General features: G+C 40.0%; 1 protein-coding gene across 1 annotated transcript in view; it reads left to right on the forward strand.

Moving 5' to 3' along the window:
• The window catches only part of EPHA6 (EPH receptor A6), a 771763-nt gene that overhangs the window by 746001 nt on the left and 9848 nt on the right, over positions 1 to 15914 (forward strand). The window contains exons 16-18 of the mRNA XM_087818112.1: positions 3701 to 3894; positions 6115 to 6186; positions 15730 to 15879. Of these exons, the coding sequence (XP_087674238.1) occupies positions 3701 to 3894; positions 6115 to 6186; positions 15730 to 15879 (416 nt within the window). The remainder of the gene's footprint in view (positions 1 to 3700; positions 3895 to 6114; positions 6187 to 15729; positions 15880 to 15914) is intronic.

Raw genomic sequence — 15914 nt, forward strand, 5'->3', positions numbered from 1 at the left:
CAGTTTTCTTACCTATAACATGTGCATAACCATACTCACATAATAAGATATTTTGAGACCTTAATAAATTAAGCGATGTTAAAACACCTAGCCCAGAACTCAGCACCCAATAAGCTCCCAAGGTAGTATATGTTACTTGAATCTGAAATCAGAAAGCTCATCACCACTAGAGCTCCCAAATCACTCCTCGTCCTGTGTCCTCTGTCTTTGCCAGTTGACCAAGCCAGAAGCCTAGAAATCAGTCTTGTCGCCTCCCTCTACTGCCGCATCTAATCTCACGCCACTCCTGTATTCCTGCCATATTGGTCCCAGGCCTCGTACACCACAGCCAGCCTCCGCCAAGGCCATCCCGCCTCCCTCGGGACCCGTGCAGGCCTCCCTCTGGCACCCTCCACACTGCAGCCGCGGTGCACTGGCAACGCTAACGTCATTGGCTTGCTAAAGCCCTTTCCCCCTTTGCAGAAAGTTTATTTATAGCATGCAGAGTCATTAATAATCTCAAGAAATATAATTTTTATTTAACCTTCCAGCCTCAAGTATCACCGTTTCTTTCTTTGAAGACTGTTCTGGCCGCACGAATCTACTTTCATTCCCTGACCATTTCATTCGCATCGCCTCTTCCCGTCTGGTTGACTGTGCTGCCTTCTATATATTTCCTTTAAGATTCAGCTCACCTCCTCTGACAGCCTTCCCGAGGCTGTGTCAGCTGCTCCCCCCGGCTCCCATAGCTCCCTGACCTACATGGTACTTAACATAGTCACACTCCTCAGCCTCCTCCACTAGATCATACAGCTCCTAAAGTAAGAAATATTTCTTACTCATTACATTATACCTTCATGCATAGTATGCTCAATATCACACCTAAGTGACTAATGTATCTGTTCGGATGAATAAATTAAAAATCCATTAGAAAGATGTTTTATCTTTTAACTATTGTTGTGAATCATATTGCTTAAGTCTCTTCTCTGGCTGCATTGGAAGCCAGAAATTTTAGGTGTGTGATCTCAGGCAAATTAAACCTCTCGATGTTTAAGTGCCTTGTCTTTAAAATGGGAATAACAATAGTACCTAACTCATAGAGTTGTTGTGACGTTTAAGAGTTGATACGTGCAAATCATTTAGAACTGGCACCTGGAAGTCCCCAAGGGCTCTCAATTATTAGCTGTTACTATTATTGTCACTGTTGTTATCGTTGCTATTACTGTTCTCCTATAAAGTAGAACCCTTAATGTTTGATACCTGTCATGAACCAGGGCTCAAGATAAATTTCACAAGGTCACAAGTTAAAAAACTGAGGGAGCTTAAAAACCAGATAGTCAGCAAGAAGAAAAGCCATGAGTCACCACATCTTCCCACTGTCCCCACAGAGAGGCACACTGGGACCAGGCACACACTGAACACATTATGGGTAAGTGTTTCAGGAGAGAGACCACACTCTCCCATTATTCTCTCTCCGTGCAGGACAAGCAAGCACAAGAGCAACTTTGTCAAAAGAGAATCAACAGCCGGCTTGGCTCCAACTAGTCTGGGTTTGGGTGTCAACTGTTTACAGTTGTCGGGGAAGGTCAGCTCCCCAGCAGCCAAGGACCTTGGGGCCAATGGCAGATAGTCACCTCCCTGGACAGGAGGAAGAAGCCACTAGAATTAAAGGAAGCTGAGTTTAGGTCCAGTCTCACTGCCTTAGAGCAAAGCAGGCCCCAGTCTCACCTGGCTCGTTCTCCAGGCAAAACAGAGTGAGATCATGAGGTCATCGTGGACAATGCTGCTTGGTGCACCTATATTGTAGTATTTCCTTCCGAAAGGAATTGAATTGCTATCATGCTTGTGCTTTGAATCCATCTTGGGTACCTTGAGCCTCCAAGTTTCCTAAGAATCTGCTCCACTTTCAAGAAAAATCCAAAAACTTCTTCTATAACTTTTGTTAAGTCAATAACATTTATTAATATGTCAGGCACTGTAATAAGTGATGAGAATGAAATGTAGAGAAATAATCCCTGTTTTCAAGTACATCTAGCCTTAAAGGAAAGGCAGATGAAAAAGTACAATACAGTGTAATATATGCAGTAATAGAGATGTGTGCAAGACTCGGGAGCATTCAGAAATGACTCTGCTCAGTCGGAGATTACATTACAGTTTGCAAACTATGAAGTAAATATGAGTTTTTATTTGCCCAGAATATTAAACTTAAGATCCAAATAAAAGCACTGAAATCTAATTAGCAGATGCTATGACAAAAGGCAGCATGGTAATCACCCCTAACATTGTGTAAGTTGATATAAAATTGCGGAGGAAGATGTTATATCACGAAAACTGAAAACCATTTCTGCAGAATGGCCAGAGGAAAAGTTTGGAAGCTCAAAGGAACTAAGTTCAGATTCCTATCTGCCCCTATACTGTGTGAATTCAGGCAGCTTTCATGGCCACTCTGCATCGGCACTTTTTGTTTAAGAATGGGGATCATAATAACCACCATGTTGAGTTAATCTAAGCAGTAAATGAAGAAAACTATGCAAAGCATCTAGCACATGATAGAAACTCGGTAAAGGCAACTAAATTTTTTTCTCAGAATATAACCTCAGTTGCCATCTACTTTATTCTAAGCACTTATAATTAGGTAACTGTGGTAAATGGACTAGAGAGCTCTCCTGGAGTGGGATTTTTAAAGTCTTTCTATAATGAAATCCTATTTTTCTTCATACTTTTCAAAACTGTCCACAGTAGTTTTGAGGTGTTACAAGCATTTTTACACACATCCTGTTATTCAAAAATGTGTTGCAAAATGTCTTAAAACCCAAGCCTAGTTAGTAGCAAAAGTAGTCAGAAAGCAGGTAAGAAAAAATCCTGTTCAATAATGGAATATAAAATGAATAGAGAATTGCCGGTATCCTGACAGGTTAAAGTGTTCTGGTCACGGAGATGCAGATGGGATTATGAGAAATTCCCTATTACTAAAAAAACTAAAGCTGAGCAGTTAAGCGGCTCCTGAAGGCATTTTACCGCTCCTTTTTACAAACTGCCTCTAGCATAAATTACAGGTATTTTAGAGTAATATCAAGTAGTATCCATTTTTTAAAGAAATTAAAATAATATGTGTGTGTGTTTTAATTACAGAACACGTGCAGGTGGTGCTACAATAAAGGGTGTTCTGTTAGCAATATTAACACTTGCTTTTTTTTTTTTTTACTTTTTTGTTGATAACTAGAAAAAATACACACTGACTTATTATAACAGGATAAAAATTATTCAGGAATTCAGTGCTTCATCAAAAGCACATTTCACTTAAAACATTTGTCACACGTGGGTTGCACTAAATGCGTCAATCTTAGGCTGACTTTCTGATGTATTAAATGGGTTTTGAGAAGTTCCAGCTAAACCACACAAAAACTGGTTCTCAATACTGTGCTAAAACTTAACCTCCCTTCTGTACACCACATGTTTAAAAGACATATTTTCCTCTCAGAGGGATCAGAAGATGCTATGGAGATACTTGCAATTTTTGTTCACGTCTTTTGTATTTAGCCTTGTCTGGATGTTTGAATTCACGAGTCGTTTTCATGCTTACCAATATTTATTTGGCTTTGGAATTATACACCAAGTTATAATTCCTTTGTATAATTCCTGCATACAGAGGAGTTATAACTTAGCATGTGTCTTACCTGTCCCCAAAGGTAAGAGAATAACCTGTGTGTGCTTGCATTAGGTCATCCTGTCCATCGAAGAAGGTTACAGGCTCCCGGCTCCCATGGGCTGTCCAGCGTCACTGCACCAGCTGATGCTCCACTGCTGGCAGAAGGAGAGAAATCACAGACCGAAATTTACGGACATTGTCAGCTTCCTTGACAAACTGATCCGCAATCCCAGTGCCCTTCACACCCTGGTGGAAGACATCCTTGTGTAAGATGCACAGAGTTGATCTTTCCCCCTTGACAATCGTAATTCCTTTCAGGCTGTAGACAGACAAACAGAGAGGAGGAAGTTTGCCTTGATAGCCACCTAGATGTCAACCTTTTAGAAAATGGTGTATAAATATATTTTACTTAACAGCTGTAAAGGAACTTAGTAACATTTTAGAAATTTGATTTTTTTTTTTTCCCCACAAGAAAACAGATCCCCCTTTCCTCCGTATCTAATCTTTCTGAATTCCCTTATACTTCTCCTATGTGGGTCTCTGGTGTTTACATATTCTGTATTTACTGTATTTACTGATCCTTCCTTACTTTTATAAGCAGAGTATGTGCATGCCTGCAGCCCCTTTAATTTTCTTGTCCATTTTATGTATGTTCTGTCCCACTATTTGAAATGTCAGGCAAGATGGGCAATTTGTGAATCAGCCAGGAGCAAGGATGTCTCCTGCTGATATGATCACACCCAGCTGTTGTTCCTTTCCATTCCTAAAACCAGAGGAAGACAGATGACAAGAAAATGAAGGCACTCATACCCCATTTTTATAGAAGTCAGTAGAGCTGAGATCCACTCACCTCTGAGAAACAATTATGAGAAGGGGGAGAGCAGAAGAAAAAAATACTATCGTCTGTGTCTAAAATTATTAAATTTAAAATATTATTAAGTTGAAAATATATCTCTTTAGGCCAAATTGGACTTACAAATAACCAAAGTCTTTCCCAAACTCACTTTCCTGGCTCAGGGGATGGCAAACAGGATACACAGATATTTAACTTTAGGTCACGGGTTCAAGTCAGTGCAGGTTTTCAGTGACAGCAAGGCCAGAGGCTCTTCAAGGACTGTTTGAAAGGGGCCTCAGCTCACGGCAGAGCACATGAGAGTTCACCTCTAAATCACTAATTGGCAGCCTTACTAAAGTGAAGCCGAGCATGAAATAGCCAGAGATTAAACTATCACTCTAGCCCATCTTCCCTAAGGCAGGCCAGCACGGGAAGCTGTAAAGCGGGGCAGTGGGAGGAAGGAGGCCCTCTGGATTTTATCACAAAAGCCATGGCAACCTTTGGAGATTTTTCAGCAAGAGAATGGCACGATCACATTTGCATCTGACTCTAGGGGTGATGTAGCCTGGGAGTGAAAAACAAGGAGCCTGGAAACAGACACAATTATATAATTGCAGCAATACAAGCTAGAAAAAATCAGGGCCTGACTTACGAAGTGGGGATAAAATTAGGAGATGTTTTAAAAAATGGATTTATTATTAAGCAAGAGAAACAAATGTGTCTTCGTCATTGATTGAGTATATGGCAGGAGGAAGAGAGAAAAGAGTCAAGGATATTTGTCGAGTTCTTTTCTTAGACAAGCTGGTTGATGCTATTACCACTAAGAAGGACAAGTTTTTGGAATAGAAATGAGAACACTTTGAGCACGCTGCCTTGATGCCTGTGGGGCATCTAGGTGGAGATGGCCTATAGGCAGTTATATTTGTAGGTTGAACCTCAGGTGAAAAGATCTGGCCTAGAGACGTAGATTGTAGCTGGAGCTTTAAATGTGGTAAAGATATAACCATGGAGAATATAAAGAATGCAAATTAGCAGAGGGAAAGAATGCAACCCTCCAGAACACCAAGATTTAAGAAATAAACTGAAGGAGAGCACCCAAAGGACACTGAGAAAGAGCCAGACAGGTAATGAGGAAAGCAGGGAAGGAGCAGCATCCTAGGAGCCAAAATGGGAGATTCAAGGGGTGTGATATCCAAGGCCCCACAAAGCATCAGGAAGATAAAAAGTGAACTCCAGCCACTGAATTTATTTTTTCCCATTTATCCCCCATATGCCCTCTTCCACCCCCCCACCCCACCCCCGCAAGGTGCTCAGGTGCCCATGGGCAGCCTTTGCCAGAGAGTTTTCAATCAAGTTGTAAGACAGATTGCAATGGAGGAATGAACCTGAGGTCAGCGAGAAGAGCAAAACAAAGCACCAAGTCCGGTGTTGTTTTTTCAAGAAACCTGTCTCTGAAGAGAAAGTGAAGTAGTTAGAGAAAATATTTCTTGGCTTTTGTCTTTATATGTTTCGTGGAAGAGTCAGGCATGCTTCGACATTGAGGAGAAAGAGCTAGCAGAAAGGGCTCGTGGAGTGAGTCCGCATTAATGAAAGAGAACATTGGCACCTGTCAACTGAAATCACTTACTCTGGGCTTCTTGTTACGGTATAGGGTCAACGGACCCCACAGCCAGTGCCCACCGGCAGAGCTCTCTAGCTGTTCCGTGGCTATGCAAGCAGGCAGGTAAGAGCCTTCTTTTTGAAGAAAAGCAGATAAAACCGTTTCTTCCCTGCTCTTTCGAGATTATGAATGTTCATCACATTTGGAAAATACTGATGAAGAATCTAAGATGAGAAAATACCAAAAGTCGAAATGATCAAGAGGTAAAGTCAAGACAAGGGCTCACGCCCGAGGGCCAGAGGCCTGTGGTTTTAGTGGGCCGTGTGGATTCAGTGTGCAGGCGGGCGGGTGGCAGGCTCCGCGAGGCGCTGCCCACGGGGGCAGGACGCTGGTGCCTTCGGTACAGCCGGCAGTCTGATTCGATCCTCCAGTCTGATCTCTGGGAGACCAAATGGAAGTTTTTCTTACCGACTGGCTGTCCTTGACAAAAACATGTGCACCACTGCCTTCGCCCTTAACATGCTTCTGTTTCAGAAACGGAAAGAACCGGAGCTCTAAAGGTATTATGCCTGAACCTTTATCAGCATTCTTGTTTTCCCAGTAGCCCGAATGGGTTCCCCTGTCACCCCCGTACCCCCAGTGCTGCCCACTCACCCTGTCCCTGATCCCAGAGCACTGAGGCTGTTTAGGGAGAAGCGACATGGTAGATTAAAGGACAGCAGTGGGTTGCTTTATGCTTAGAAAACTGTGGCACTGCCCCTCCAGCCCCCAAGCACCAAAGCCCAGTCGTTTGTCCCAGAGTGACACTGAATTAAGGAAATGTGACAGTTTAGAATTTCCTCCCATATAGCTCTCAGACTGGGAAAGGAGCCTATAAGTGTGTAACCCACAGTGACTCTTATTAAACTCTCCTGCACTCGCCTCTTCTCTGCTATCCCCAGACTCCCAGGGCTCTCTCACACTGTTACCCTGGCGTAACTCTGTCATCCTCTAGGTCCCCATGGTTTTCATTCCACTTTAATTGCTTTCTCTCAAGAATTCACCTGAGAAGCTTTTATCCCGTCTCTTGACAGAGTAGTAAAAAGAGAAGAAATTAAGGCAGCAGGGAGGGATGGAGAAGGCTGGGAGACCCACAGCTTAATAATTTTACACGAACGTATTGGAAATTTCATGACTTTATATCTGTAATATTTCCTTTCAAAAGACAGAACACCCAGTAGAAGTAATGTGGGTCAGAGAAGGCTTTCACTGTTTGGAGCAGCCTCTCCAAACAATGCTGATGTTCTTGTGCCCGACACACTCCCGGGGGAGTGTTCAGAGCTCTGTGCAGTTCCCACCCTCCGCGCTTTCTCTCCTATTCAAGAAAGTATATGGGCATATAAGTGAACGTAGCTCTATTATAAATACAACCTTAAATTGATTGTAAAAAATAATTTTGCAAAAGCAACTTTATAATATAGGCAGTCATCCTTCCTAAGTGTGAATTTCAAACTACTTTCACTTTAATTTATTCTACAATAATGCCCTATAACCTCCTTTCAAAGAATTAGTTATAGCTATCACATTGTCCCTTGGAGAAAACACCCAGCTCGAGGTGAAGGCCACGTGGAGAATGGCAGCAGGAACAGTCGCCTGGCTATGGCATTTTTTTCCCTGGCCCTCTCCCCTGACCAATTTGGTAGCAACTCTCAACCCCACAGAGTCCAGGGTTATGGGGTCTAGTAGTTTAATAGCATGAAGCGGATTGATGGCTATATGGGTATTTTTTTACCCAGCCCTGCCTTCCCAGCCCCGCCAATTGTCCTACGTATTCATCCTCCAGCCTCGTCAACCCCATCCCTGATTCCCCACCCACGGCAGCCTGCTGGGTGCGTGTTGGCAGCTGGCCAGTGCCCTTTCGGACGGTGCTGCAGTGCAATAAGGAAATAACACTTTCTGACAGCCCCTGCTCCGGATCCCCAGACTGTCACTGTCAGAGAATTTTCAGATTATGGGCTCCTTGACAACAGCCGGGGATGGACAGCAGTTAACCAGATGGACCAGTCTTTGAGAGTCATTTGCCTCAAAAATCCTATTCTAGTCAAGCCAAGGCCTTAGGAATATGCTCACTACCTACTGGACCATAGTTAAGGATCTTATAATATTTTAACTCTTGGAACTGGAACCACCACTTTTCTTAGTGTATATAAATCTAGTTGAACTTTTAAGCACTTGGTTTCCAGAAATACATGAATCATAAAGGTAGAGAAAAATTCAAACCAGCATCTGAATTCGGAACTTCTGCTCTCGAGAACTAAGAGTTAACATTATAAAACTAAATGGCACTCCCCCCTGCATCTAGCTAGTAAAGTGCCTGGAATGCTGTCTTCAGAGGGCAATAACTTTCAACAACGTGATATACCTTTTTCCATTCATTTTGAAAAGACTTTGCTCAGTGCTGCCAAGGTTATACATAATCAGCACTTGCTAAATTGTTATCTCTGCGTTCCAGCTCATGAAGAACTTGTTTTGTTTGACCTCTGTAGCAAACACTTTTAATCATGTTTTTTATGACAGAGAAGTAACTAGCTAGACGAAACCCAATGTTGAATTGAGGAATTATCAAAGCTTTGTGGAAGGAAGACAGAACATTAAGTATTAATCAGGAAGTGTGAAAGTTCTACCCATTAGAAAATCTAAATTTAATTTATTTATTTTTATTTTATTTTATTTATTTATTTTTTTTTTTGTTTTTGTTTAAAATATTACAGATGTCCCTTTTTCTCCCCAATGACGCGTTCCACCCCATCCCACCCCCCTCCCCAGTCCCTCTCCCCACCATTGTCCGTGTCCTTGGGTTGTGCATATATGCACATAAATTCTTTGGTTACTCTCTCCCCCTCCACCCACCCGTCCTCCTCCATCCCTCTGACATTCGTCAGTCTGATCCATGCTTCCATGTCATTGAATCTATTCTGTGCATCAGTTTATTAAGTTCTTTAGATTCCACGTATAAGTGAGATCATGTGATGTTTGTCTTTCTCTGCCTGGCTTATTTCACTTAGCATAATATTCTCCAGGTCCATCCATACTGTCCCAAAGGGTACGAGAAACAGCCCAAGTGCCCATCAATAGATGAGTGGACAAAAAAGCTGTGGGGCATTTACACCATGGAATACTACGCAGCTCTAAATTCAATTTAGATGAACTGTTGGCATAAGATAATAATACTAACGTTAACACCAATACTAATGTTGATACAAAATCTAATATACATTGTCCATAATAACTTTTACTATTATTCGTTGAGAACCTACTATGTGCCAATCATTGTACTAGGCACTTTCATCTGTTAGGTCACGTATTCCTCACTATTTTGTTTCCGTCCCTCCGACAAGGAAATGAAGACCCAAAGAGGTTGACTTTCCCAAGGGTACCCAGCAAAGGATGAGTAGGTCAGGAATTTGAATGAGGTGCGCTGACTGCCCAGCCCTTGTTCTTTCCACTACACAGGATACACAAAAGGCCAGGATTTTTCACAAAACAGCACTGTTTCCAAAATGTGATTATAGGAAAGAGGGTACAGTTTTATATTTCCAGATAGGTTTTCTCCAAACTAATCAGACTTCATGATGAGTTGTATTAAAATCCCAAAAAGAATTTGTAGTGGGGCACAAGCTATTATTTTATGTTCCACTACAAATGCGTACAAGGATGGAGAGGCCGTGCCCTTGTCCGTGGGAGTAAGTAGCAAGTTCATAGTCCATGTGTCCATTCCCCCAAGATCCTCTCGTGATGCTCAGCCACTTGAAGAACATTAGTTGAAAAAAGAAAGTAGAAACTACAACAAAATAGAGAAATGAGGGAAGTATGGCTGTGGCAGCATAGTTCCAAAATTACATCCTCAGGCATTCTTGTAGATTGAATTTTTCCAGTGCTGGCAAATCTGTGCTTTGCTTTTTCCCCTTGCTGTGGCAGACATGACCAATCATCACAGCACTTTCCCGCTGAGCCCAGACGCCTCGGTATTCTGCTCAAGACCACATTTTGACAACCATGGCTAATGAATTGCAGTTGGCAATGCAATACGAAATCTATTTGTGTCCCCTGTTTCCTCACACAAATAGGCTCTCCGTGAGGTTCAGCGATCTATTATTCAAGCTGTAGGGACCATGCACTGGACACTCTGAGTTATGGGAGCTTGTTAAACAGCACTTTTCCTACCCCTCCTAATATTCAAACACACCTATAATTTTAAAATTTGTTTTGAATTTTAGTCCTTCATTCTTTCCGCCAATTATCAGGCTTCTTATAAGAATTAAATAATCATATCAATAAAAAATTCTGAAGACTTTATGAAAATGCTCACAAAAAATAATTCATGTTTCCCATTTAACACTGTGGAGAGTCACATTGCTTGGAATGAAAAGATATTGCCCATAAGCATGGAATAGTCACAAGATATATGGCATTTTGCAGCGTTTTTGAATAAAATTCCCTTTAAAGTTTATGTCAAAATTCTTTCATTAATTTACCTTGTGTTCAAGTTGAGTGTTAGGCCTAATTGTAGACAGGCGATGTGGTTTGGTTTTGTTTTGTTTTGTTGTGTGTGTTTTATTTTACTGTTGACAGTATTACAGATGTCCCCCAGCCTCCCCCCTCCAAAAGGGCAATGTTTTTTATCTAATTAAATAAATTCTTCCTTCAAAAGTTAAATAGGTAGTATGTGTATTAGGGGATTATTTTATGGATTAACTAAATAGTGTGAAGTGTAGTCCCTGAGTCATGAGAAGAGAAACTCATGGAAAGCATTGATATTGAAAAAAGTAAATACTGATTTTCTGGTTCTAGGTCCCGTAACCCTGTGCAACCTCATTCCACCTTAACTACCTGCCTCTTCCTCCACTCTGAAACCTAAAAAGACAGATATAAGCAAAACATTTTCACAATGCAAGGAATACATTAAGTAAACAGCATATTCTTTAATAGACTCATCCTTACATCAATAGGCACTCTTCCATTTAATGGAATTAAATGAAAACAGATTATTCAATATGAATCAGCCATTCTGTCATGGACCAAACTTTTTTGTAAAGCACATTCAAGTCTAAATCATAATTTATTTAATGAATTCCTGTAATACTTTCAGCATTGTGCTAATGCCTACAGAAAACAGAAAGATGTGAGATATGGTTCCTGCCATCAGGGACTTTTAACTTACTCTTAAACAACTTTTTTTTCTTTCTTATGGATTTTTCCCAAGAAAGTAATTCAATTGAAGGAAAAAAAAGATACATGCTTTAAAACTGTATAATCATCTATAATAAAAGAATGTAGTTAGCAATCTAAAAGTCTAATTTCAGGGAATTAATAATTATTAGGCATTAACATATAGAACATTATACACTCATTCACATAGTAGTTATGAAGACTGTTGAAATAGGCAAAATATTTATGATTTGAAATAAAGCAAATATGAGATAGAATGGACCCTGTCTGTACTGTTCTGCTAACCATATATAAATATAAGAGCTAGGAAAAAAGAAGTTATATTAGAGTAGTAAGGGGAGAAAAGCCTTTAAGCATGTAATGGATGTAATGGTTCCCTATTAAAACAAGATCTCACCTTGCAATAGTGCTTCTCAAGCACTATTGCAAATCATTTTAAATGGATCTATTACTATTACATTTATATGATGGCTATAAAACACGGAAAACTTTTGAGAATAAATACCTCTTTGCTTCTTTAAACTTTATTTTTCAATTACAGTTTACATTCAATATTATTTTGTATTAGTTTCAGGTGTATAGCATAGTGGTTAGACAATCATATGCTTTACAAGGTGTTCCCCCCAATATTTCAACTACCCACCTGGCACCACACATAGTAATTACAATATTACTGACTATATTCCCTATGCTGTACTTTATATCTCTGTGAATATTTTGTGACTACTAATTTGTACTTCTTAATCCCTGCCCCATTTTCACCCAGTCCCCTAACATCCCTCCCCTCGGACAACCATCAGTCTGTTCAGTGTACCTGTGGGTCTGTTCCTGTTTCATTTATCTGAGAAACCTTCTTGCTTTTTAATGGCAGTTGCAATACCTATTGATAAGCTGTCTAAGAACTTTCTAAATGAAAAGATGAGTACTATAGTCAACTCAAAGGGCTCATTAGGATAAAAACTTCTTGGCTGTATCAGTACTATATTTTTTTACATATTTAGATGTATTGAAAGTATATATTTATTGCACCTTAAACTGTATCGTCACCTATTCTAGCTATACTCCAGCCTTTTCCCTAATCTAAATTGATCGTAACGTATACCTGGGATTTCCTAATGCTACCCCTCCTCATTTTTCTGAGGAAAGCAGTAGACCCTCGACCTTTTGTCCTACAATATGTGCTTTTTAAAATGTGAGCTGCAGATTTTGCTGTGAAGACATTTCTCAGGTGGGCAGCTCCCACTAATCACAAAGAGCAGAAATTTCTAAGTACTCAGCAAATAGCAGACTGAATTTATCATTGTGCATGGTTGATAAGAAAGGGCATTTATTGTTTATTAGGTAATATTCCCGAGAATTCATGTGAGGGTGATGGTACCCAGCCCTCAAAGCCAGAACACTGGCAGCATTTTTCAACTTCGTTATAAGGGAAGCTGAGAGAAGAGTTATTGCACAGAGGCTGTGAACAATGAGGGGCCCCTGACCTCACTAAATCAACTGCCAGTGCAGCCGTATAAAGGCCAGAGCGTAACCAGGTTACTCAAGATGTGTGGAGAGAAGGGGGATTATGGTATTAAAACATCCTGGGAGCAAATCGTGGATGCTTTTCAACAGAGAAGTAGGCCATTTAAGTCATTTAGTATACTGAATGTCCTTCCATGACTTTTCTATACTAAGGACATAAAATTAGCAAATTACATTTCCACTCACCAAGTGTATGAAACTGTGAAAACTCAAGAGTTAATCCAGCAGCAGCTGGAGAGAGAGAGGAGTGGAAGGCATCTGACTATGCCTGCGCCTCAGGAACGGGACAGGAGTACGAAAGGAAAGTCGCTGAAATGCATTCTTTTCATTTCGTTCAGTTTCAACAAACTTCTTTGACAAGTACGTAAAAGACACGAAAGCCAGATTGTTTTAAAACAGGCCATCCATTTTCTAAATGTGTTTTATTTATGTTTGTAAGCAATAAGGGTACCCTAGGCATTTTGATATTTAAACCCAGTGACATTACTACAGCAGTGTTCCTTAAAGTATGTTCCATAGAAACTGGTCGGATAATTTAGGAAAACAATGCAGAAGCTATTCTGAATCCTCTTATGTATTCACATGGACATTTGAATAGGGAAGACTCTGAGAAATGCTACAATTAAAAACCTGTTTCGCTCTGTTTTCCATGGAGACCTTTACTGTTCTGTATTTATATATGAATTTTTATTTATTTGACAATACTTATTAATATAAACACCTCTAGGAAATGAAGAAATATAGCAACAGTTAAAGTATTTAGTGGTAGATGCTATAATAGCTTTTTAATCTTTGGAAATGATAAATCTTTGTTTAGGGTCAAAACATGATTTGTTCTGATATTTAGAATGACCCAGTCCACAATCAAATAGCATTGCAGCTTCTAGTACAGGAGAAGGAAATGTGGGTTAGCCTCTAAATAGGAAATATGGTAACAGATTTGAGAAGCGGTAAAAAGCACACAAGTAAAGGCTAAGCGTAACCAGACTCATGTGGACTAGAATCTAGTCACAAGATACGTGTATCTAGTGTATGTAAATTCCAATTATATATAAAGAGCAAAAGCCCCTGGATTAGCCTATCTTCTCTCTTTACCCCCATCCCACCTTCAACCAGTCCCCAGTTTAGGAAAAGATAAGTCAATGTAGCAATCAAAGAAAAACCAAATAAATGAATTCTAGGCCTTTAGAAGGGACTCCGTTCTGAACAATTCCGAAGGCACCTTTCAGAGTCCTCGGGAGTCATGCATTGCAACTTGTACGGCCATGCATAACATCTTTGACTTTTGTGCTCCCAGAGGCCCAGGTCCTGGTCACTTAAGGGTAGTTTAAAAGATCTGTAAGGTTAATTTTGATTGTTAGAGATTCTCTTTGGATTTTTACCTATGCACTGATCTTAGAACCTAACTCCCACTCCTATAACTTTTAACAGAACAATACCAGGGTTGCGTAGCAGGCAATGCCGTTGTGTTCACAGTGGAAGTATTCTTATTTCACGTGGTTTAATAGTATGTGCTCATATACTGTCAGTTTCTAGTTAAAGCTGAAATAGTTCAAATATGAATGGTAAAAGCATTATAATGAAATATTCCAATGTGAATGTTAAAAACTATGGCTCCGGTTAAGTCTCTATAGATTCTTTCATTCTTTAACTTTATAAATAATTAAAAGCAAAGTAAATGAAAGTTGGGTTAGCCTTCAGTATTCTAATAAAAATAATTCAGTGGCTCGCTTCTAATGGGAAAGTTTTTTATTACTTAGAAATTACGGATTTGACTCAAACACCAATCATTTAAAAAACTGTTACTCCTTTATTATGTAACATAGACTCTAGACCTAATAATTTTAAAAATCGTATATTTATTACCCTGAAATTCTAATAACATGCTTATTATTATAAAAACACTCCTACCATCAAGTATTTTTTAAAACCATACAAAATATAGTTAACATTAATTTTCATGTTATTAGGTAAGGAAGAGAATATAGTTTATTGCCAGAATGGCTTAAATGCACAATTCCAAGTTGTTTTTAATATAATTTCTAAAGTAAATTCCATTTTATTCTCTTTTTCTCACTTTAACTGATATAAAACTATTTTGCATATATAGTGTAGGTATATTTATATACCTACACTACATACATAGTGTGTTTTTGTATATACACACACACATCTCCTAGCCTTTCCAAAATAATACCTTTGCATTCTTTTTGTATTAAAACTGTAAGACTATCCCCAACTGGAATGCCCTTTGTGTCAGATCTGAGAAAAATACAGATTTCTGTATCGCTTGCTTTAAAACCCATCAGTGCTGGATTCCTTGTTCCTGTTAACCCCACATTGCATTGATTTTGCCTTGTGTTGGCCTTACTAACATCTGTGCTTTGGGCTATATTACCCTATGCTTGATGAATATACATCTTTTTCGTGCAATTGACAGCAGAAATTACTTTTTAATAAGTAATAAATTCTTGTTGAATGTTTGAGAACAAATAAGTGGAGGCTCAATCAATGAATTCACCATTAAAAAACCAGAAGGAATTACCACAGCAAATGCGAAAAAGGCAAAAGCGCTCTTTGGATTCGGTGGCAGGTCGGAAAGGGTGAGAGGGAACAGCCTGTGGCTCGTTACTCTCCTTGCGGGTGTTCCTCAAATTTGAAAACACGGTTTTATGGGCGAGAAACAGGTAAAGAGGAGTTAGCAAGATGTGAGTTTTCTCATGATGTATGAAGTGTAAGACCCAGGAGTGGTGAAAAGCGGAAGATACACAATTGCAAGTGAGAGTCCACGGGGAAAAGTGGCTGATGACTCTGAAGGAAATCGGGGCTGCTTTTAAGCGGAGCGTGGAAACATGAGCTCAGTGGGGAAAGAAGGGTGGCTGGCTTTGCTTCACCTGGCTTTAAGTGGCCTCCATGGTGTTTCTTCCCTTGCAGAATGCCCGAGTCTCCTGGGGAAGTTCCTGAATATCCTCTGTTTGTCACAGTGGGTGACTGGCTGGATTCGATAAAAATGGGGCAATATAAGAATAACTTCATGGCAGCAGGGTTTACATCTTTCGACCTGATTTCAAGAATGAGCATCGAGTAAGTGGCACTGGGGCTATCACTGGGTTTAGATG

This window comes from Miniopterus natalensis, chromosome 6 (assembly GCF_054644295.1).
Source record: "Miniopterus natalensis isolate mMinNat1 chromosome 6, mMinNat1.hap1, whole genome shotgun sequence".
In the NCBI taxonomy this organism is placed as follows: domain Eukaryota; kingdom Metazoa; phylum Chordata; class Mammalia; order Chiroptera; family Miniopteridae; genus Miniopterus; species Miniopterus natalensis.